The following is a 24,858-nucleotide window of genomic DNA, read 5'->3' as shown; positions in this document are numbered from 1 at the left end:
CTCATAAAATAGCTTCGGGGGTCTCCAGTTTGAGACCACTGCTGCATTTATTGCATAGAAAAGTTTGTTAATTATATTTTATTATCATAATTATTTGTGGCGGCTAGTATTAGAGAAAGGGATCTGGCCCCCGATTCCCTGCTTTGTGATCACCCACTTTCCTTTGTGTTCTGTCGAACCGACTGAGTCTTAAATTGCGCTAGGGGCGACGGGATCGCTGCCACAAGGCCTCGACATGGCGCGGAGGATAGCAGCACTTCTACTGCTCTTGCTCTTCTCCTTCGAATGCGATGCGAGAAGAAAAACTCTGCAGCCGAGAAATGCCATCGAAGATGTCGATTCGAAGCGACTGGAGGAACTCATCGAAACCGAAGAATTCCTGGCCGTGTTTTTCTGTAAGTACTCTCCACCGAATCATCCGAAAAACTTTCTTCGTCCTTCCATTTTTATTTACAAGTACTTCGTGGTGTTCGTTTCAAGTGAGCTATTTTTGACTTAGAATGCGAAAATGTCAGATATTTCCGCATCGGTTCCTCGAAATTATTTTATGACATTTCGTCGCCGTTGGAAAAAACATTTAAAAAGAATTTATGATACAATAGTAGAGAAGCAATCGAAAAGCAGATAATTGGAGATGTAAAGTGAGCTCGATGATTAAGTACTGTCACTCGCGCGCAGTTCCCTAGATGGCGTTAGTGGTGCAACATTCTGGCAGAGAGTTACTAGAGTTGTGCAGGCAAATTGGTGATTTTAAACCGGGGAATTTCGAAACTTTTCTTCTTGCATGGCGATCTCTTTTGAAAGAATGGGTTCTTCATCGACCCCTTTACAGCTTTCTTTATAATACGTAGCATGCAATATAATCTACACAATACAATCTAATCTAATAATACGAATAACTGCACATAAATAACTTAAAAGTAAAACGATTTCATACAGAATCTGAAGAAACTTTTTTGGGGGATGTTTATGTTTTATTATTTTTGTTATTATTGATACTTTTTTTTTTTTTTTTTTTTTAAATTTTACAAATATAACATGTTTCTAGAAAACAAAATATAATATGTTTCTCTAGAAAGCAAAGTCATTTACTTGATTTATGCTTTATTATTATTTTTAATTTTACAGATATAAAGAAGTTTCTAGAAAAAATAATTATTTATTAGGTTTATTCTTAATTATTATTATTATTATTATTTTTAATTTTGCAGAAAGCAAGTTTCCAGAAACAAACTCATTTATTAAATTTATATTTTGCTATTACTATTCGTGTTATTCTTATTTTTAATTTTACAAACGTAAACAAGTTTTTAGAAATGAAATCATTTATTAGATTTATGCTTTCTTATTATTTGTATAATTATTAATTCTAATTTGGCAAATGTAAACGAGTTTCTAGAAAGAAAATCTCAGGGTCTAATTGCAGAAAAATTCGATTTAATGAATGTGATATCTGCGCTCGATGTATTGTTGCAATTGTTTTTATATCTGTCAAAAAACTGCTGAATTTAAATTTTAAATAACTTCTTTCAAAAGTATTCAACCTGTTTCTTGTTTCCCATTCTAGTTTTGTGTTCGTCGTAATTTTTGATTTTATTTTCTGGTGTTCTTACTTTTTACTTCCTTGTACGAAGTAAAAAGGAAGTATTGTAATCGCGAAAAGTTTCAGGCGGCATATTTCAACGAAAATATCCATTTTGACCGCTATCGAATGCAATTTAACGATGATTTTAAGTGATATCTGTACGTAAGGACAGAATAAAATACTCTTTTCCTTTAAAAAAAATTATAAAACTGTTTAAAATTAATAATGAAGAGAATTTTTCGTGGCGTCTGTACGAACATGCGTACGTACGTATCTCGCATAACTCAAAAACGAGTAGCCTCAGAACGTTGAAATTTTGTATGTAGGACTGCTATAACATGTAGATGTGCACCTCGTATTTTGGTTGCAATCGGCCGCACCAAACGTATATAAATATATTTATATATATATCCACTCTATTACCCGGCTCAGTGATATCAGTTTCTTTACTGTTATATGTTTTTAAATTGTACATTTTTTTGCTTTAAAAATGATTGAATTATGTTTTCATCTTCCGGTTAAGGATTTTATGCCTTTAGTAAATCTGTGTGCAATATCTTTAGAATTATCAGCAATTTTAAAGTTGTTTAATTGCCGCTAAGCCTGTTTTTAATGGCGGCCATTGATGTTTACATTTGAAACAGGAGACTAGTGGATTTGTTGCCAATCTAGAGAAACTTAGCTTCGCAACAACAAAGATAACGCATTCATTTATTATTGCCAATTAAATCATGCTTAATTCTTTCTGGAATTTTTTTCGAGGAAATATGTGTTTAAGATTTACTTCGTAATTTTTAATATACATATTTTGAGTTTTTATGTATTTTTGCCTTCTCGCGAAGTGTGAACTGAATTAATTCAATGAGAAATACTCAATCGTCTGTGAAAAACTGTTCTTTTTTGTTTTGTTTGCTTAATTTTTTTATACATAGTTCTAGCTTTATTATAGTATTTGAATAGAACATGTGGCAACGATTAGATAATTCTTTAAATGATATACATTTTGTGCATTCTGAGTTATAATATGAATGAAATATAATACTGTTAAGTAAACCTAGCGCCAGAGTGTCGCTATGGTAAACAAAGTGAATTTTATAGAATGCATTTATTCTATTGTGGTTTATGCGCTGTCGGCGAAGTAGGTTTAATTCAATCTAACAAGTTTAAATGGAATGCAAGAAAAAATGCGTATAATTTAATATTCCGTACAAGGAAATCATGTGGTGTACACATCAGATTTTTCTGTATTGAACATATTGGGTAAAAATTGATATATTTAAAAACTTTTTGTTGATTTTTAAAATAAAGTAAACGATTTTAGTGAATTTTACCTTATATTTATTTTATATGTTGTCTTCTTTGAGACTTGAGGCTTCCTTAAAACCTGAGAATAATGACAACTTAATCTCTTTCTCTTATTTATTAAATTCTTCTTTGGCGCATAAATAAGAATACATAGCTTTGTATATAAATGATTATAAACTTTTGTTTTATTTCTTACTGCGGCTTGACACTTGATGGTGTTTCGAATTTGATAAAGTTTGTAGCGTAGGAATAAAATTACTGCGGCTTGACACTTGATGGTGTATCGAATTTGATAAAGTTTGTAGCGTAGGAAAAAAATTACTAGAAATTATCTTCATCACGGATTGTGGATGGTCATCAGTCAATAGTGTTTTTTATTTCCTTGAACAAAGGAAGTACTGAATTGACGGAAAATTTCGGGTACAATATTTCGACGGAAATATCAGTTTCGGCTGTTGCCGAATCCATTTGGGCCAGGAGTTCTCAACCGATGGTACGCGTACCACGGGTGGTACGCAGAGAAGCAAAGTATTTTTAACTATTAAATTCAAAAATTAAAACAGCGATATCCTGATTGAGTTTTTCTCTAAGACTCGTAAATTTATATGATCTGAGCTTTGTTGCAAGTTTGGTGATGGTAGTAGCAACCGAGCAAGAGTGGTGGTGGTGGTGGTACTTTGCAGTGGTGGTACTTTGCAGTGCTGGTACTAAATTTTTGTTTAGATGGTATGCGTTAGTCAAAATGTTGAGAACCGCTGAATTCTGGACGACTCTTTTGCGTCACGTCTGTACATACGTCACGATATACCTTTTTGTGAATGAATAGTTAATTGAATTATCAGTATGTTATAGTCTTTCGGAACCCGGGCATCGGCTTTCTGATGACCTACATTCTTTTTCATGATTTTCATGATCTCGTAAGCTTTCTTCCTCGCAGAATTTTTTTTTTTTTTTTTTACGAATGTTAAGCAAATTCGCTAGTTATGTTAGTCCCTATTAAATCTGCGCTTTATTCTCTATAAAATATGTTCCCCTGCTAAGGAAAAAGTAATTCTGTGTAGCAAGGGGTCAATATTGAGGGGTCGATGAAATATTGAGCCCCCTGGAGTTCAGTGATGATCAAGGGAACAGTCAAGTATGCATCGAAAAATGATCGGCATAATCAAGATCTTTCTGATTACCAAAAAAAAAAGCTTATTAATAAGTTATATAATTACTTGTTTTTTGATATAAAACTATATTATGTAGAAAAGAAATCGTATGAAATAAATTTAAGGAAGAAACACACTAAAATTATTTAACACATCTTAAAAATATTTTTTTTAAATACAGAATTTTTTTTATGCATAAGTACTACATAGTATAAAACAAAGTCGCTTTCTCTGTCCCTATATCCCTGTGTATGCTTAAATCTTTAAAACTACGCAACGGATTTTGATGCGGTTTTTTTTTAATAGATAGAGTGATTGAAGAGGAAGGTTTATATGTATAATAACATCCATTAAATAGTGGAGAAATACTTTTATTTTTGAGGTTTCTAATGCGATGTCGTAAATAATTACATTTTTTTCCGCTTACATTGCAAACGCAGGCTGTACCCTACGAGATTTATCAAAATAATGTACTAAGTATTGTACACATTGAAAAGGTCTACTGATTTAAAAATTGCGGGACGTAGCGTTTGCGGCGGTAACGGCCGTCACCATCGAGATAGATAAGGCCTGCGCTCTGAATCGAAACTGGCTTGTGACGTCACGGTTAAGGGACCCTCAGCAAACTTTTTGTTGGCTTTTATAAGTTGTAATTTTTTATTCATTATGTTTTAAGAAATGAATTTATGTTTACTTTTGACATCTGAAGCATCATCTCTTGTAATAATTACTAACACTAGTAATATAAAAATTTTCAGCAAAATTTATGATTATTTATTTTAATTGGAAACTAATTTTATATGAAATAACTGTCCTAAGGGGTTAGAAGCAGGACAATTATTTCATTACATAATATGTAGAATATCAAATGGAGTAAATTTGATTCTTGACAGAGTACTGTGTTCTTAAATTTAAATATCAATGTTTTTTGCAATCAAAATATCATTTTATCATGATGAAACTTAAATGCATATCTTTAGCTAATATAGCTTCTGTTCACTTTTATATATGTTATTATCATGCAATCAGTTTGTTTAAAATTTGTTATGCAATATAAATCTTTCTGAGAATGATAGAAAAGTTTCTAAAGTAATGTATGTAAGATTCATATTAAAGTAATTATATTGCGGAAATGCAAAATGAAATTTTTAAAATGTACAGTTATTGAAGAAGCAGTAGTAATTGAATTCATATGTAGACATACTTGTTTTCATTGTATTTCAATTCAATGCAATTTTAAAAACAATTTTTTCTAATTATCTTTTAAATTACAATCTTTAATTTAAGTACGTGGCACCACCAAAAGCTATGTAAGGTAAGTTAAAAAAATTGCTTACATTATACAGAAAAGTTTTGAGTATGATGTTAGGATTTATATTTTCTTTTCATGTGGATATTAATAGAAAAGATATTTTCAGAACAGACGTAACGCTTATAGTTAAATAGGTATAATGTAAATATTTGCAAGAAATTTCAGTTTCTAAAAATTTTTTAAGTATTTCGTATATTTTTAAAATATTTTCAAAAAAAATTGTGTATAAGTTTATTTAAAAAACTTTTTTCCTGTCTTATTTGGAATTTTAATATTGATAGTCTTCAGAGCTATGTAATAAACATTATCTCAATTTAACTACAGATTCTGTCGAATAATTATGTAGCATTAAGAGAAAAACATTAACTGTAATACAGATTAACATACAATATGTAAGTAAGAAATAATTTTAAGAATAGACTATTTAGTAATTTATGACATTCAGAAAAATTTTCGGACTGATATAAGGCATTTAAATGTTTGTCTAAATATTAAGTAGTCTCTTGCATTCGTTTGATGTTTTATAATCCTGCTACATTAATATGATAGATATAAAAAAATATGCAATAATTATAGAATGAGAGATAATATGTGTTCCCACTGGCAAAAATTTTGTTAAAGTAGTGGGTGAAACAAAAAAATTTGATGCGGTGGTGAGAATCAACGAGAGACACAAAGACAGTGCAGAAAAATCAAAGTAAAAATTTTTGCTACTTGAATTTTAAAACCAATTTTTCCTTCAAAGAAATGATTTGCTTTTAAAAGCACCACCCCATTCTCAAATAATTTTGTTTTGAAAATAAATACCAACAAAAGAAAATGAAAATATTTCATATTCGTATAAGCTTTGTAAAACATTATATTGCCGCTTGTAATTTTGTTTTAGACTGATTTTATAGTATGAGATACCAATTTCATAGAATAGGTTTAGAAAAACGGGTGTTTAGCAAGGAAGCTAAACTGCGCGAAGACCGGTCCCCTAGCAGTGACGTAGTAACTCAGCGCGCAGGCCTTATCTATCTCGATGGTGACGTAACGGCCGGCCGGGGCGGCGGGAGCGTGCCTATAAATAGCGCGCCGGAGTATAGCACTTTGAATTTAGCAGCGATCGGACGCGTTTATTATCGGAGCTCTTTAGCGAGGAAAATAACAATATACTTAATAAAAACGTGCTTTTCAGCGCGACAACGTATCAGTAATTATAAGTAAGTTACGATAAATAATTGTATGATAGTAGTTTTAAAATATAAATGATTATTCTAAGGTTAATTTTTAAATCTCACTTATAGTAATTATAAGTACGTAAGGTTAGATAAGATTAGATTAAATAAAACCATAATTTATGGATTGGAATTTTCTATTAAGATCTTGGTTAAAATTTAGAGTTAAATCAATTTAATATTAGGGAAATTATTTTCAAAAATCGTAATTTAAGGTGAGGTATGTAAGTTTAGAAAAAGAACTTAATAGAATACGTAACTTTTGTTGTGACGTTTATACATAGAACTTAATAGAATACGTATCTTGTACGTTTTTCAGTGAGTGACATAGGCTATATATTTCATACCCGGGCGAAGCCGGAGCGGGTCGCTAGTAAAGTATTATACAAAAAAGGTAAAATACGAAACACCCACACATAAAAAGAAACAGTTCCTTGAAAAAGTGCTCAGTATTAAAAGAATTACATTAAAACATCAAGCTCATCCATAACATTTATTAAAATAGAGCTTTATTGCGAGATTAGAATATGCGATTTTATTTCTCAAAAACCTGTTTTAATTTTTAAAATTAAAAGTATTAATGCAAAGAAATAATTAAACTTAAATCTAATAAACCATTTTCTCAAAACGTTTGTTCATATTCTTAATCTGTTATCTTAAAGTTATTGATAGGCATCTAAAATTAAGACACAATAACACGCCGAATAAATACTAATTCAGAAGTCAAACAACAAAAATCAGCGTTATATTTTCAAAATTTTCGCAGGACTTTCGATTTTTTTACCGAACCACCATCCTCAGCTGCAAAACCGCAAATGAACAAGATAGGAAATAATGACTAGATAAGATAAGAAAGCCTGGACAGGAATAAGCAAGTGGCGCCATCTGTTGATGAAAAAAATCTTCCATTGGAGAATTGGATTTTCTAGAGGCATTTCACATTCAAAAAAATCTTTCTGTTCCAGTTAACGATCCTAATTCCAATCCGTTTTTGCCTTCGGCCTTTAAAGAAATTATGTTTTAGTTCTGGTTTCATCAACAGATGGCGCCATTTGCTTATTCCTGTCCAGGCTTTCTTATCTTATCTAGTCATTGTTTCCTATCTTGTTCATTTGCTGTTTTGCAGCTGAGGATGGTGGTTCGGTAAAAATCATCGAAACTAATCCTGCGAAAATTTTGAAAATATAACGCTGATTTTTGTTGTTTGACTTCTGAATTAGTGTTGATAGGCAATTATTTGTATTATGATTACGTTGTATCTTATAGAGAAAAATGTAAGGGGATCGATGAAGAAAACTATTCTTTTAAAAAGGGTCGATCCAGAAAAAAGTTTGGAAATTCCTGGTGTACGTGTGACATTACAATAATACTTATATATAATATTTACATTTTAGAGTAAATTTTAGAAAAAGTATTCTGCATAAAAATTTAGATAATGAGCTAAATTTAAGGTGGCAAGCAACTGAATTTTATAAAAATTTTTGAAAAATGCACTTTTTCTAAATTTCATGATAAAATGTTGTATATATGTATTAATAATCAATATATCATAATAAATATATCTGTACGATGTATTTTTAATACATTCTTTTGGAAAAAGAAAAAGAAGAAGGAACAACAGAAAGTGACTGCTTTTATTGAAATTAAGTATACATAAAGCTCATACAGAAGTAAATAAAATTATTAAAATTTTAAGACTATAGGACCTATCAGTGGCTAGCAGTTGCACATTGAGTGTCGAAAGCACTAATTGGCAAAACCTGGCGATACAGACTTGCAAACGTTGAAGTAAGGACTGATAAAGATTCTTAATCTTGCAGGGTTTTTCTTTATTTTGCGTAACAAATTTATTTTAAGTTCGATTACCTGTTCTAAACTTCTCAACTTCCCCTCAAATTCCCCCGCCAGGATGTAAATTTAAAGTTAAGTGCTATTTAAACGTGTGAATATCTCAGTTTATTCAGAGCGTGTTTCGCTAGCCAAGCGCACGTTTCGCTGTTATTTCGCGGTCACGTTAGTAAGCCTCTTAGCCTTATCAGATTGGTATCACGCCGGTTAGATTCCTGTGAGTCCACCTCTTAGGCGTAAACTTAAGTGTACCGGTATATTGGTTAGCGTCGCTGACTGCCGTGCGAAGGTCCCGGATTCGAATTCCGGAGAAAGCATACATGTTTTTAAATGTTTAGTGGGCCAACCTTTGGAATATGGTAACAGGTAGTTTGGCGACATTTTGGTAAGGCGATAAAGGTTACTAGCTAGGACTTTAGCAATGTACATAGATAAAGTCAAGAGTGTGCGCAATGCCATTTTTGTGCAATTCTGGAATGTTTTTTTAAGTGAAAATAGGTCGACGTGCACATGGATACCGTATATGTGCAATTCTTAAAAACACGGCAAGCAGTTTACGATTTTGCACTTTTTCCCAATTTCGCACCTAATCTTCGTCATGATTAAGCACTTTTGTTCCATAAAAGTTCCAGCATAAGCGTAATTCGGCTAGCAGATTGTTGGAAAAAAAATTTTAAGTAAAAAAAAAAGCCTTTACTTCGTGAAAACAAAATGGCGTCCAAACTAAAACTAACAGGTTGCTGTAGCAAGGTTGGTCGCCAAATTTTCGCCAAAAAATCGCCAAGTTACCATAATTCAAAGATTAAGCCTTTAGTGTCGGTGCGGCATGGTGGCACTCTAAATATGTGGCGAGCCGAAAGTCCTCTCGTGTGGTTTGGAGAGAGGGGTGGCAGACCTTCGGACCAGTTTCCCCGGCGTGCTCTCACTCAAAATTGTGGACGGAACTGAGCTAAATCGCACTCTCACGTGAATGTTGCTTAAGGCTGTTGTCACCGGCAGGCGTAATCTAGCGCTCCTTGCCACGAGGAATTTCGTGAGCTTGGGCTGACTACGTCAGACAAGTGAGCATAAACAGCAACAAAATACAGAAAAATATAAGCCACCAAAAATTAAGGTTAAAATTGGATTTTCTACGCAAAAGCAAGCAATTCGGCCAGCGGGCAAGAACGTAGATTTTTAGGTGCACAAAAACTGAAAGTTTGCTTTTGGTCCCACTCGCAAAAAGACACTAAAGGTGCAGAAACTGACTTTATTCGAAATTCTACTGCGTTTCAAATGTAAAGAAATAGCGGTTCTTAACTCGCCGCAAACTTTTAAATTGTTAATGATTCTACGACTATTGCATGAAGATTGACTAAAGGCATAAAAACCTTAACCGGAACATAAAAACCACGTAATTCAATCATTTTTAAACCAAAACATGTACAGTTTACTAGCATATAAGAATAGGAAAAGAAGCTCACCGAGACAGGTAACAGAGTGAGGATATATATATATATATATGTGATGTACCAGCTTTAGTCGTAGCTTAAATTATCAGACGATAAGTTTAAAAAACAGGATCCATTTATTATATCAGGAGAAATAGCAGTTTCAAAATCATATTTCCGGAGTAAATAAAAAGAATTACTAATAACTTTTTTATGAAGTTTACTGCATCGTTGCATTAATGAAAAAGCCCCCGATATTCTTTTGCGAGTCCTTTTATAACCTCTGGAAAGGCGGAGCTTCCAAGAAATGACGTCAGCCTCGTCAGCCAATCCAGTTCGCTTTAAATATTTCCAGAACATTCTATGACTGTACGTGTATAAAAAGGCGGGAAAAACAACTTGACTACGGGGCTGTGGATTTAATTCCACGTACTTTCAAATAAGAGACCGTCGCCATTAAAAATAAAAAGAACATATAGTTAGAATTTTAAGTGTATTCTTGACTATGGAATTTTATTATTACATATATATATATATGAGAGACTGGTGCAGCCGATTGCAACGAAAACGGGAGGTGCACAATTACATGTTATAGCAGTTCCATATACAAAATTTCAACGCCCTATCGCTACTCGTTCTCGAATTATGCGAGATACATATATGCGTACGTAGAGACATCAAGAAAAAAATCTCTTCAAAATAAACTTTAAATCCTTCTTACAATCCGTTTTGGCACCAAAAGTCCTTTATTCTGTCCCTACGTACAGATGTTACGCAGAAACATCATTCAAACGGTTTCGAGAGCGGTTAAAATGGATATTTTCGTTGAAATATGATACTCGAAATTTTTCGCGATTAGAATACTTCGTACAAGGAAGTAAAAAGGTCTATTTTTTTATCGGAAACGGAGAATGCACCTAATTCCGTCTAAGGTTTTAAGTTTCGGTAAGGGGTTTATGATTGTAGCAAGTTTCTCTTACAATGGGAAATCAAAACTCTGGAAATTGGTTGACTCTGGGAAGGAAGGCAGTGATTTTGAGTCACGCAGTCAGTCAAAGCAGTTATTTCCAGATTCCACGCAGTGATTTCCAGTCACACAGTGAGTCAATGCAGTGATTTGCAGAGATTTCTTTGAGAAAGTTTTACATCTGAAGCTTGCAGAAGAAATTCTGTTTTTCAAAGAGCGAAACGCCATGAAGACAAAGCAAGAAATCGTACTTCGAAGAGTACCGCAGTATTCCTCGAAAAATGAAGACACGACACAGATGATGCATATATATCTTTTCAGTATATTCCTGCAAAGTTCCTTGACGTTTCGTCTACACACTATCATGCCTTTGATCTCCCGAAAAGAGTTCTTTCTAGGCACTAACCCTCCACGATTTATTGATTCTGGAAATTAGTAGAGAAGGAATGGAAATCAGTACTCTTTGAAAGTTTACGAAAAGCCTTTGTATCCTGGAAATCACACTGCAGACATTTAGTCGAGAAGAAAGACTATCAGATCTAATATTAAAAAAAAAATATTCTATATATTTTAATTGGCTACGGTATTGTTCTGAAAATATGTAAACAACCTCTGTATGATCAAACAGAATACATTTTTTGAACTAAAGTCGCGAAATAAAAAAATAATAAAAGATATATTCTGCAAATAAGGTCAGAATGGATTATAAAAATTGCCAAGTGAGAAGTTAAGTCACCAAACAGCTTGATTTCGATATCAGTCAACTAGCCCACCAGCGGCCGAGCGGTAAAGTCGCTGAACACTGGTAGTTCGGTCCGAGGTTCGAATCCCGCGAATGGGCTGGCTGCATGGGCGTTTTCGTGGTTCTTCCCACGTGTAACGTGTATACGAGCCACTTTCCCTTAGAAAGTCCCCCACGATGGCATCCTTCCCCTTAGGCAGATAACCCTCGAGGCTTTGCCATAATCACACACACACATATCAGTCAATTAATTAAAATCAAACGCTGTCCAGACGGTACATTAGTTAGGGAAGCCTGACTGCGATAACGAAAGGGCCGGGTTCGAGTCCCGGGGAAGGCATGGATGTAAAATTGTCTGTTCCTTCATGAAAGGTAACAGTGGCTGCCTGTCAGGTGCCTTTCTTGCTTTAGGAGTGGTCAATGCCGTTATAGACAAGTGCCCGCCATTGGGGGGGATTAAAATCAGGCAAAAACGTAATTTGACGAATATTTTCAATAACCCTTATTGACTTTGAAAGCGACCAAACACAGATCTTTCTTTTTCAGAAGAAGGGGGAAGATTTTGCTTAGTTTTTTTTTTTTTTTTTCTTTTTCTTGGAAACATCTGTCTTGCTTAAAACGCCATCTTGCTTTTTTGCGTATTTCTGAATTTTTATTTTACATTTGCATTAAATTTTATTCTTTTTAGTGAGGGTTGTTCTCCAAGTATTATGATTAGGGTTTACAGCGTCGGTCATATAGTTCCTAGAAACGTTACGAGCCGTTCATAAATGAAGTTTTGCATTAAAGGCATTATAAACAGTTCATTAACAAACATTTTAAATTCTCTAATTAATATACTATGAAAATGCCTATGTATGTGTTTCTAGTTATATTTATATTAAATTAGTTAAATTCCGCTGCTGTTTTGAAGGATATTTTTCTCATCGCTTAATGTTACCAAAATAAACCGTGGATAAACGTGATGACATTAAATGGCGTCTTCCGTACTTGATAATGTGATTAAGAACTTGAAAATACCACACCAGTACAGAGGATTGCTTACAAAAAGAAACTAGTAATCTTTTCAAATATAGTAACTTATGAAGCATATGTGTACTGTTCTGCTGAAAGGAGAATAAGATACAGAGGATGTTCACACATTTTTTAGACGATGTATATTGTATTCACAAAACTAAATTACATGAAATTCTTGTGTTTTAAATGTTCTATTTGACATCCCTTATTCTGAACTATCTTTCGACACCGCAGTTTCCAGGATAATAATGCCTTTTGAAGTGGCAGAAGAGGTTTTAGTAGGGATATCAGTAAACGGTATGGCCTTGATACCAGTTTTTTGTTCCATTTCTTTTAGGAAATTTACAGTGGATTTTGATGTGTGACTGCCAGCTTTGTTCTGAGGGAGTCTCACAGATCGATGGCACTGTGGATAAAGCGATGGTATTTCATTCAGAAAAATTGGAGATAAAATATGTTCCTGATAGTATTTGGAGTTAATCTTGACATTTGTTTGCACTCTCTTTATTTTTAACTTGCCATTATAAGAAAAACCAGCAAGAATCATGAATCTCTTAGAAAAACTTTTTTCCTATTCTTTGAACCATGTACTTAAAATTTTTCCTCCCCTTTTATGATAGTAAATGGCTCCTTTTTTGTTACAATCATTTAAATACACCCATGCTTCATCTATTGTGACAATTGTTTTTCATTTTTCTTTGGATAAGTGTTTCTCATATAGAATTCTGCAGCGCGTCCTGCGTTGAGCGATATGCTTTGGAAGAAGACAATGCACATTTCGTTTTTTCGCTTTCTTAAGATTTAAATCAACGTTTATCCTTTTGTTTACAGCGTACACCGAGCATTTTAATGATTTTGCAACTGTCTTTTGACTAAAGGGATTTTCATTTAACATTAAACAACGTACCTTTGCAATAGCCTTCGAACACTGCTTTGTTAAATTCTCCATTTTGAGTAAAAACAAAACTTTCAAGCCACAGACGATAATTTTGACTTTTAAAAACATAGTACAATTGGCAATTACTTCTTTTGCAGCAAACGATTTTTTATTACCGCTTACCAAAATCATCTAAAAATGTGCGAACAGCCTCTGTAGTTATATTGCTTTTAGAATTCTGATTTCAAAATATTTATAATTAATAAAATTTTATGTTTAGATACGAAAGTGTGTGCGGACTGCCAAAAAATATTACAAGAGCTAGAGAAAATAGACGACGATGCTGAGAATTTTGGTATCCAGTTCGTTAAGAATGGTGAAAAATTCGTGGCCAGACGATACGGAGTTACGGATTTTCCTGCCCTCGTCTATTTTCGGAATAAGGAACCTGCCATTTATCATGGTAAGTTAAATTTTTTATCCTTTCTAATCCCACCTTTTACATTACATTTTATTAATTTATTTATTAGAATTAACATATTACGTGCTCTTGCTGTTTTCCCAAAATGGCCCGAAAATTGTAATTTAAGGGGATTGGACACCTGAAAAACCATAAGCTCTTCTTCGAATATGTGACTGTTGCCCTGCCCAACCTGCCCTTCTCAGTAGTCCGATCACCATGATCCTCTAAAATCGTCTGCCTACTGGAACTTCCTCCGTTGACGACGGCTTGGCATTCTCTGTTGCACGTCTTTCCTGATACAAGAACACATTTTCTACGATGACAGGGTTCGTAGCGGTCCTTATAAGTGCTTATAAGTCCTTATATTTGAAAATAAAATATAAAGGCCATTATAGGTGCTTGCTTTTTCTTTAAAGCCCTTATTTTTTTGTTTTTAGTGCTTATTTATTTATTTATTTATTTTAATGAACGCGCTATTTTTCTCCGTACCAAAGCAGAAACTACTAAATAAACAACTTTTCTTTCTAATATGGAATGTCAGATGGTGAATCATACTCCCGGAAATAGCTTTTCTTCTTTCTCTGCATTAACATAACCTTTGGTATGCACGAAGAGTACAGACAGGTGCCCGTCGTTCTATTGGTCAAAGAATTGCGAAAGCAGTAGAAAATTCCGGTACGTTCGGCATTCTTTTCCTCCCACCCAAATACTACACACTTTTGAATTTCTATCAAGATCTTAATAATTTGCATTCTCGTTCCGCTTGGTCAGTTCATATTCGTGTTTATTATGATCGTTATGCTTATATTATGAGCATATGTATGAATGTTTATAATAACATAGTTGCTGTAACTGCTGAAGTATAGTAAACTTTTAAAAATGTTTGTTTTTTAACACAGCTTTCTAAGGAATAATATTCGGAATGGCTTAAATAAAGGGAAAGTAATAGAATAGTAAAAATAATTTTGTTTTTTTGGCCAATACATTATACAGTATGAAGTTTGGGAGGTTCTCCCCTTTCTCCGCAAAATCTCGAATATTGAAACTGTTACAGTTCGTTGCAAAACAAGCAACTTTTTTTTTTTTTTTTTTTTTTTTTTTTTTTTTTTTTTTTTTTGTCTGTCACTTTCTAATCTGGATTGAATAGGACTAAAAGTTTTGCGGTCTACCAACCCAAGCAAAGAATGATTCTATTCCATTCCGGAAATTTAACGCCATTCAGAATTTAGATGTTAAATTATTTAAATATCAATATGAGTGGAAAAATAAATTGTGTTTATTATTAGGTTCCAAGCGAATACAATAAATATGTCTTATTACTATTTATTTTCTCTATTTTGAACTGAAATTTCATCATTAAATCTTGTAATATGTTTAGTTCTGCATAGTTTTTTTTCCCCTCTCATTGTAAACTAGTTCTGTAAATTGAACTGTTATTTAAAATTAAAAAATAAATAAATAAAAGTAATTATTTTCCATGGTTGAGGTAATGCTTATTCTCTCTTAATAAATACTGCATTTCTCATATTTTAAATTACAAGCCTAATTTTTAAGGTTATGCAGTTGTGTATAATGTAATTAGACAGGTGCTTATTTCTTTTTCTTAAAATGTGCTTGAAAAGTGCTTATAGGTGCTTATTTTTTTAACTAAAATATGGCTATGAACCCTGGATGATTTTCCTAGCAGAAATAACGGCACGAAAACTGAACATTCTGGAAGTTCCGTTCCTTATATCTTCTTCAGCGTACGCTGGAGAGCTGCGCATTTCACATCATTCGCATAACTCGGGGACATGCGTCTACCCTGAAATTTGCATAATTTTTGGGCCATTCCTTCTTGGTGTTGCATTCGATGTCGGGTAGTGTACTAGTTTCTGAGACGTAGTAAGGTCCAGTTGCCTAGCAAGGAAATTCGACTTTATGCCACTTGTGATCGCAAAGCCCTCGTATGAGCGCTCCGCTGCTCTTCTTCTCCTACCATTAAAAATCAGGAAATTTCCTAGCATTCAGCATCTTCCATAGAAATCGATGCCGGTTTCGAAATTGGGACAATTAAATATATTTTCTCACTAGTTTATTAGTGAGCCATACTTGAAAATAGTCAGATTACAGTTGTCAAGTTATTTGAATATGTGAAAGCCAGGAGGGCTTATCTGGCTCCCTAAGAGGGAGAGATATTTTCATGGAGAACTTACTGAAGGAAACTGTCATGTATTTTCATTATACATGGGGAAAACCACGAAAACCAAACCGGCATTGCCTGGAGTCTAACCTGGAACGAACTACAAGTATTCAACAAGCAATCTTGAACCGTTCAATGACTGACGGAATTTAGACTGTAGTTGAACAGTTATATTTTTAAATAATATAAAGTAATATTAATGGATTTTGATTACATTTTGTATACATGTTAGATGAGCATCAGTTAAACACTGTACCCCTTCCTCTCAAAACTAAGTAAATAATTAATTAAATTGCTAGTAATTAATAATGAGGAATCTATATGTGTCTACGTTCCTTGCAATTGTGGGAAATCGGTGGTACCAAGAAGCAAGAAATTTTTAGCACACGTAATTCTACACTGGAACATGGACACGTCGAAGACATAATTTTAAATTTCCAGTGTGTTTTATACTGATTTCACATTTTGTACATATTGAATGAATTTTTGATTAGCGTACTCAACGACTTGAAAGCGAATAATAGCAACATTTTTCGAAATAAAAATATTTTTATATTCACCGAGCCAGACTGTAGCTATTCGGCAAAATGTTAGAAATTTATTTTTCAATTTTAAACAGTAAATTCGGCTATTTCAAATAAATTTGTTTCCCCTGCTTGAAATAAAACATTTTTATCTTCCACATGCTAACTTCTCGCCGTTCAGTAATGCATAATTTAGTCTATATGTTATAGCAGTCTTATATGCAAAATGTCAACGTTTCTGAGGCTACTTGTTTTTGAGATATGCGAGATAACATACGTACAGACGCCTCGAAAAACCTCTTTTGAATCCATTTTTAATCAGTTTTATAATTCGTTTGGGGAACAAGAATCCTTTATTCTGTCCTTACGTACAAGTGTGAGGTAAAAACATCGCTAAATTGCTTTCGATAGGGGTCAAAATGGACATTTTCGTTGAAATATGGTATCCAGAATTTTTCGTGATTACAATAGTTCCTTTACTTCGTACAAGGAAGTAAAAATCACGAAAGACAACAAAAAGAAAATAGTTTCTGAAATAATGTTTATCATTTTCACTTTTCGTAGCAAATATCCTTTAGGAGGTTTTTATTCTTATGGCATTTCTGTTTCTTGTTTTGACGTCATTGTTCACTCATCTCGACATCAAGCTATTGGTAGCAGTTATTCCTTGCTGCTGCTCGAGCTACTGTTATGACAAGGTGACATTTAGATGGCACTTATGAGAGATGACATACGTCGATTTTTCTGCTCGATTCGTACGATATTCATAACGAATTTTTTATGAATAACCCAAAAGAGTAATATTAAACTAAGTTTCAGCCTTTAATGTCGTGTATAAAGTATAACTTGTAGTAATATTGTAAGGATCCTTAGTTTTACTAACGTTTATTTTATTTTAAACTTTACTATCACTTCTTATTTTCTACTTCCGGCCACAATTAAACGCTTTAACTTATTTATACAAATTGTCTTGATAACGCCAAGTACTTAAGTTGTGGTTTTTTACCAAGCAAGAGAAAGGAAGGAGTTATTGGAAGCAAGCCGCTTGCCATTGTAGTTTTACGAGTTTTTACTCGGTTGCTGGTTGCCTTCAAGGCCAGAGGTTTAGTCCTCTTGATAATTTCAAACGTATCGTAGTTTTAGCAGCTCGGCGTACTACATACGGACCTTTGTTAAATAAAGGCCAATCTTAATGCTAGGCACTTGTATACTAATTCAAAGTTAGTTTTAATTAGAGTTTTAATTAGTAGTTTTTATATTCTTACGTTCAGACCACAAGTGGTTGGTCTCTGTATTCCGAAGTTCCGGAAATACCTGTAAAGATAGAAAAATAAAGGGTTTCGTACACCCTTCCTGCTTGTATTGTCTACTTCACACGTTCTTGAACATAGCTTGAGTAAGCTCCCTGTTCCGAGTCAGGACCATTCATGTTTCCAAAGCAAGTCAAGAGGAACACAAATCCTGATAATATTTTTAATTTGGTTTTATTTATGATTCTGTGCGAACTTAAGGAACTTTTGACTAAAAAACTCAACGATTTCAAAGCTTTCTGTTGCCACTCGGCAAAGGTTATGATTTCAAATTGAATCATAAAACTTGAAGATATAAAAGAGATATGTTGCCACCCGGCAAAAGTAAATATATTTGTCTTTCGAATTCAATCAACAAACTCAGCTATTTAAAAAATATGTTTTGCCAACACTCGAATTAAAATAGTTTTATCTCCCACGCGGTCAGTACGTTATCGTTCATCTGAGCATGAGACATTTAAATTTTCTTTCAAATTTATTCAGTTATTAATTTACAAACTAAGCGATATGAAAGTAATAAACATACATTCATGTTAATTGTTGTTAATTGCTAGCTGGACCTGTAAAATTGCATTACCAGGATTTGTTATATATTTTTTCATTTTTTTCAATAATTATTTTAGATGTCTCCCCGAACAAGCGGCTAATTAAAAAAAAAAAAATCAAATATTAAAAGAAATGTGTTATCACTGTCCAAAATAAATTACTTTTATCTTCCACGCGTGCGTCAGTGTGTTACCATTCAGCCTTTCGTAAGATATTTAAATTTTCTTTCAAATTTAATGTCTCTTGTTAACTATCAAACTACGCTATTTAAAAGTAATAAACACAGTTCTTTAATTCTGTTTACTAGTCGAACTAGTAAATATATGTTTATTTGATTACTAGTAGGACTTAGTGACCCACCAGTTGCCGAGTAGTTAAGACCGTTAAATACTGATTGGCCTGGTTTACATTCGATACCAAGCAGACGTTTAAAAGAAACGTACATTCCAATAATAAACACGTAGTAATATGAGCATGACAACATCTAATAAGATAGCTTCATTTCTACTTCCTTTGTATCTCGAATCTCCGCCGTTATTGTCGTTGTCTTTGCTACTCTTTAGGCCTCAAATCATCCATAGATAGTGAGAGAAGACGAATACGCAACCGACTTTGTGAAATCGTACATTGGATGTCAGTTCGTGTTTACTTCGCTGGAATGGTGGTGTATTTAATTATGGAAAAGCACACTAGGGCTATCTGCCTAAGGAGAGGGATGCCTTCGTGGAGGACTTTCTAAGGGAAACTGGCTCGTATACACGTTACACATGCGGTAAACCACGAAAACACCCATGCAGCCAGCCCGTTCGCGGGATTCGAACCTCGGACCGAACTACCAGTGTTCAGCGACTTTACCGCTCGGCCGCTGGTGGGCTTCGCTGGAATGGAAGTGCTTCTTGTAATTCTGGTTTTTGGGCTAGCTGGCATAACGTTCAACATATAGAAGGGAAAGGCCCGGCGTTATCTTTCCAGGCAGTTTGCGAGGGTTTGTCTTTATTAACAAGACGAAACCACTATGTGGACGAATCCATTTTAAAATTTAGGGGAGCTGATTCTCTGAACACATTGAGAAAGGGAGAGGAAGGACGGAAATATTTTTGAAATTTTAAAAACCTGCGCAAAAGTGCTACGGAGGGAAATACGCAAATGCCGCATACTTTTAAGTTCGAGTAACTTTCTGTAACCGAGCGAAACTTGTGACATGAGCCAAGAAAGATGGGCTTGGCCTTTAACTCAAAAGTTAACTGTTTGTAAAGTTTGAGAATACTTTTTATTGTCTTAAATAACTGTGCATCAAATGCAATAATTCATCAAAGTACATGTTAAAGTAGCGCACCTATGGACCGCTAAAATCTGAACATTGAACTTGGACCAAATGGAACACTACCCTACCTAATTACCGCAGTACAACATTCACTACGTAATTAAAATATAACACCCTAGGTATCATAAAGCATATGCTATGCCAAAACCAACAAGCTTCTATAATGAACATAACCTCTTGCATTGTAAATAATCTGCAATAGTATGATAATGCTATGTCTTAAGAGCATAACTTTTTGCATTGTAAATAATCTGTAATAATCTGATAATGCTATGTCCTATGAGCATAACTTCTTGCATTGTAAATAATCTGTAATAGTATGATAATGCTATGTCTTAAGAGCATAACTTTTTCCATTGTAAATAATCTGTAATAATCTGATAATGCTATGTCCTATGAGCATAACTTCTTGAATTGTAAATAATCTGTAATAGTATGATAATGCTATGTCCTATGAACATAACTTCTTGCATTGTAAATAATCTGTAATAGTATGATAATGCTATGTCCTAAGAACATAACTTCTTGCATTGTAAATAATCTGTAATAGTATGATAATGCTATGTCCTATGAACATAACTTCTTGCATTTTAAATAATATGTAATAGTATGATAATGCTATGTCCTATGAACATAACTTTTTGCATTGTAAGTAATATGTAATAGTCTGATAATGCTATGTTCTATGAACATAACTTCTTGCATTGTAAATAATATGTAATAGTATGATAATGCTATGTCCTATGAACATAACTTTTTGCATTGTAAGTAATATGTAATAGTCTGATAATGCTATGTTCTATGAACATAACTTCTTGCATTGTAAATAATATGTAATAGTATGATAATGCTATGTCCTAAGAACATAACTTCTTGCATTGTAAATAATCTGTAATAGTATGATAATGCTATGTCCTATGAACATAACTTTTTGCATTGTAAGTAATATGTAATAGTCTGATAATGCTATGTTCTATGAACATAACTTCTTGCATTGTAAATAATCTGTAATAGTCTGATAATGCTATGTCCTAAGAACATAACTTCTTGCATTGTAAATAATCTGTAATAGTATGATATTGCTATGTCCTATGAACATAACTTTTTGCATTGTAAAAATATGTAATAGTATGATAATGCTATGTCCTAAGAACATAACTTCTTGCATTGTAAATAATATGTAATAGTATGATATTGCTATGTCCTATGAACATAACTTTTTGCATTGTAAGTAATATGTAATAGTCTGATAATGCTATGTTCTATGAACATAACTTCTTGCATTGTAAATAATATGTAATAGTATGATAATGCTATGTCCTAAGAACATAACTTCTTGCATTGTAAATAATCTGTAATAGTATGATAATGCTATGTCCTATGAACATAACTTCTTGCATTGTAAATAATATGTAATAGTATGATATTGCTATGTCCTATGAACATAACTTTTTGCATTGTAAGTAATATGTAATAGTCTGATAATGCTATGTTCTATGAACATAACTTCTTGCATTGTAAATAATCTGTAATAGTATGATAATGCTATGTCCTAAGAACATAACTTCTTGCATTGTAAATAATCTGTAATAGTATGATAATGCTATGTCCTATGAACATAACTTCTTGCATTGTAAATAATATGTAATAGTATGATATTGCTATGTCCTATGAACATAACTTTTTGCATTGTAAGTAATATGTAATAGTCTGATAATGCTATGTTCTATGAACATAACTTCTTGCATTGTAAATAATCTGTAATAGTATGATAATGCTATGTCCTATGAACATAACTTCTTGCATTGTAAATAATATGTAATAGTATGATATTGCTATGTCCTATGAACATAACTTTTTGCATTGTAAGTAATATGTAATAGTCTGATAATGCTATGTTCTATGAACATAACTTCTTGCATTGTAAATAATATGTAATAGTATGATAATGCTATGTCCTAAGAACATAACTTCTTGCATTGTAAATAATCTGTAATAGTATGATAATGCTATGTCCTATGAACATAACTTCTTGCATTGTAAATAATATGTAATAGTATGATATTGCTATGTCCTATGAGCATAACTTTTTGCATTGTAAGTAATATGTAATAGTCTGATAATGCTATGTTCTATGAACATAACTTCTTGCATTGTAAATAATCTTTAATAGTATGATAATGCTATGTCCTAAGAACATAACTTCTTGCATTGTAAATAATCTGTAATAGTATGATAATGCTATGTCCTATGAACATAACTTCTTGCATTGTAAATAATATGTAATAGTATGATATTGCTATGCCCTATGAACATAACTTTTTGCATTGTAAGTAATATGTAATAGTCTGATAATGCTATGTTCTATGAACATAACTTCTTGCATTGTAAATAATATGTAATAGTATGATAATGCTATGTCCTATGAACATAACTTTTTGCATTGTAAGTAATATGTAATAGTCTGATAATGTGCATTGTAAATAATATGTAATAGTGAGATAATGCTATGTCCTATGAACATAACTTCTTGCATTTTAAATAATATGTAATAGTATGATAATGCTATGTTCTATGAACATAACTTCTTGCATTGTAAATAATATGTAATAGTATGATAATGCTATGTCCTATGAACATAACTTTTTGCATTGTAAATAATCTGTAATAGTATGATAATGCTGTGTCCTATGTGTTGAAGTATGTTGTAACAGTATGTTGCGATACGTCCTATGCGTTGTTAGTGTTATGTCCTATGTTTACTGTAATCAGGTCCCGTGTGGAAGGGGCGATGCCAAAACCAACAAACTCTATAATGAACATAACTTCTTGCACTATAAATAATCTGTAACAATATGTTAATGCTATGTCCTATGTGTGGAAGTATGTTGTAACAGTATGATGTGCTATGTCTTATTTGTTGTTAGTACTATGCCCTATGTATACCGTAATCAGGTCCCCTGTGGAAGGGACGGTACGCTAGAGAGGTAGTGCATGGGGGCTATACCATTTTTGTCAATGGGGATGGCTTGGTGCCCCCTGTACTTGTTCCTGTCCTGTCCTGTCTTAAATAACTTTCTAATTTTCGTTTGATTATTATTCTAATACAAAAATTTCCTCATAGGGGACTTGATGAACGAAGACAATGTTCTCGCCTATCTGACTGATATTGAATCCATGGTACTTCCGGATGCTATTGAAGAGGTGAATGCAAAAGTGTTGCAGAACATCATAGACGAAACTGAGTTCGTTGCAGTTCTCTTTTGTAAGTTTATTCTGTTATTTAATGAATAATGAAGAATCTCTGTCTATATGTATATTTGTACGTATTTTCCTCGCATTGCGTAAAAAGGCGACACCTAGAGCTACCAAATTTTGAACACACGTAGTTCTCCAACAGCACATACGCACCTCAAAGCCCAAATTTGAATTTTGAATTTATTTTTGGTTTATTTCATAATTTGTCAGAATTTAAGACTCGTTTGATTAACGAACTCGGTTATTGCAAAGCAATGTGCTGCCGTTCTACAAAGCATGAGATGCTCATATTTCAAATTTAATCAGAAAACTCCGCGATTTAAAAGAACTATGTAACCACTTCCCGATATACAATATTTTTATCTTCCACGCTCCAGTGTTTATGTGTTCGTACGCCTTCACGATGTTTGCCGTGTTTCTCGCAAGAATTGGGTAAATTTTACAAGGTAATTAGTAAAATGAGTAGCAACGAATGTTTGGATGACGAAATGAGATGCAGAATTGTAAGTAGATTAAAGTTAGGCCTTCACGAATGCAGGTGGCTACAGAGCTTAATGTAAAGCCAGTTGTCTTTTACAGTTCGTAGAAAAAACAGTTTAAGGACACTTTACCCGTATCGAGGAATTCTAGACAAGATTGACCAATGTCCGCAACTATAAATGGGAATCGTTATTTAGCACTTTCACCGTAGGACTGCTACAGCTTCACAGCTGTCATGTGAGCTGTATGCTGCCTCTGGAACCTGAGTTTCACGGTCTACAGTTGTCCGAAGGCTTTATGGGATAGGTCTTTATACCAGAAGATCTGCTGTTTGCGTTTCTCTCACAATAGCACACAAGCATGGTGCAGGCAACATGCGCCTCGAACTGGACTTCAGTGGAGCGCCATGCGTCTTTACTTTACACGTGACTCGAGATTCATGGACAATGATTCTCGGGGTACCTGCTTCCGGAGAGAGCCTGGAACACGATACATTCTCTGTCTCCTTAGATGAAAAGATGATTACGTTGCTGGAAGTGTAATGATTTGGGCAGGCATTCTCTATAACGCTTCCCTGCATATGTCTGACAAAGGCTTCTGTATGCTAAACATGGTATATAGGATGGAGCTCCCAAAGGTCTATGTTGGGCTTTTCACAGGCGCAAATAGTCCTGAGTCCTGTTAATGGACGACAAAGCTCGTCCACATTGGACTCAACTGGTCGACGGTTATCTGGAAAATGAAGATATTCGCCGTATGGATTGAGTAGCCAGATCTCCTGACCTTTCCCTATAGAGACACGCTCTTTGGAGGGAAATTACATCTCACCATTCCCCTCCAAGAACCATCCTGAAGATGAAAACTGCATTGCTGCCCAATGGTCTGCTGTGCAGCAGGCCATCAAGTTGTGAGACTTGTCTGGCCGTGAGAAAGAGCATACCACATATCAAATTTATTTCCAGTTCCATATCTTCTCTCTCCTCTCTCACAGTGTAGATTTTAAACATCCCTGCACTATTAAATTTCTTGATCATCTTCCGTACATAAAATGACTTTCGAATGGTACATCTCTTTCTCTGCTCTAAATGTATATTCATACCAAATTTCATTAGAACCTGCCCGTTAGTTTTCGGAAATACAACATAATGTGCAAATTCTCTTAATTTTACACATGAGGGTATATCTCAATTTTCCCAAATTTCGCAATCCTCAATTTTTTTTTTTTTTTTTTTTTTTTTTTTTTTTTTTTTTTTCATTTTTCAGTTTCGGTGTTTCAATTTACGCTTTGAGTACTTCAGTTTTTCAAGATGGGGATTT

At 33.5% G+C, this 24,858-nt stretch overlaps 1 protein-coding gene across 1 annotated transcript in view; it reads left to right on the top strand.

Moving 5' to 3' along the window:
* Positions 1-213: 213 nt before the first annotated feature.
* The window catches only part of LOC118197552 (uncharacterized), a 214,945-nt gene continuing 190,300 nt past the window's right edge, over positions 214-24,858 (top strand). The window contains exons 1-3 of the mRNA XM_085812555.1: positions 214-395; positions 13,735-13,917; positions 22,928-23,068. Coding sequence (XP_085668681.1) covers positions 236-395; positions 13,735-13,917; positions 22,928-23,068 — 484 coding nt within the window. The 5' untranslated portion in view covers positions 214-235. The remainder of the gene's footprint in view (positions 396-13,734; positions 13,918-22,927; positions 23,069-24,858) is intronic.

Source organism: Stegodyphus dumicola, chromosome 3 (assembly GCF_044657685.1).
Source record: "Stegodyphus dumicola isolate Sdum_Otavi_A_Nest chromosome 3, ASM4465768v1".
NCBI lineage: Eukaryota > Metazoa > Arthropoda > Arachnida > Araneae > Eresidae > Stegodyphus > Stegodyphus dumicola.
This window is presented reverse-complemented; position numbering and strand designations above follow the sequence as displayed.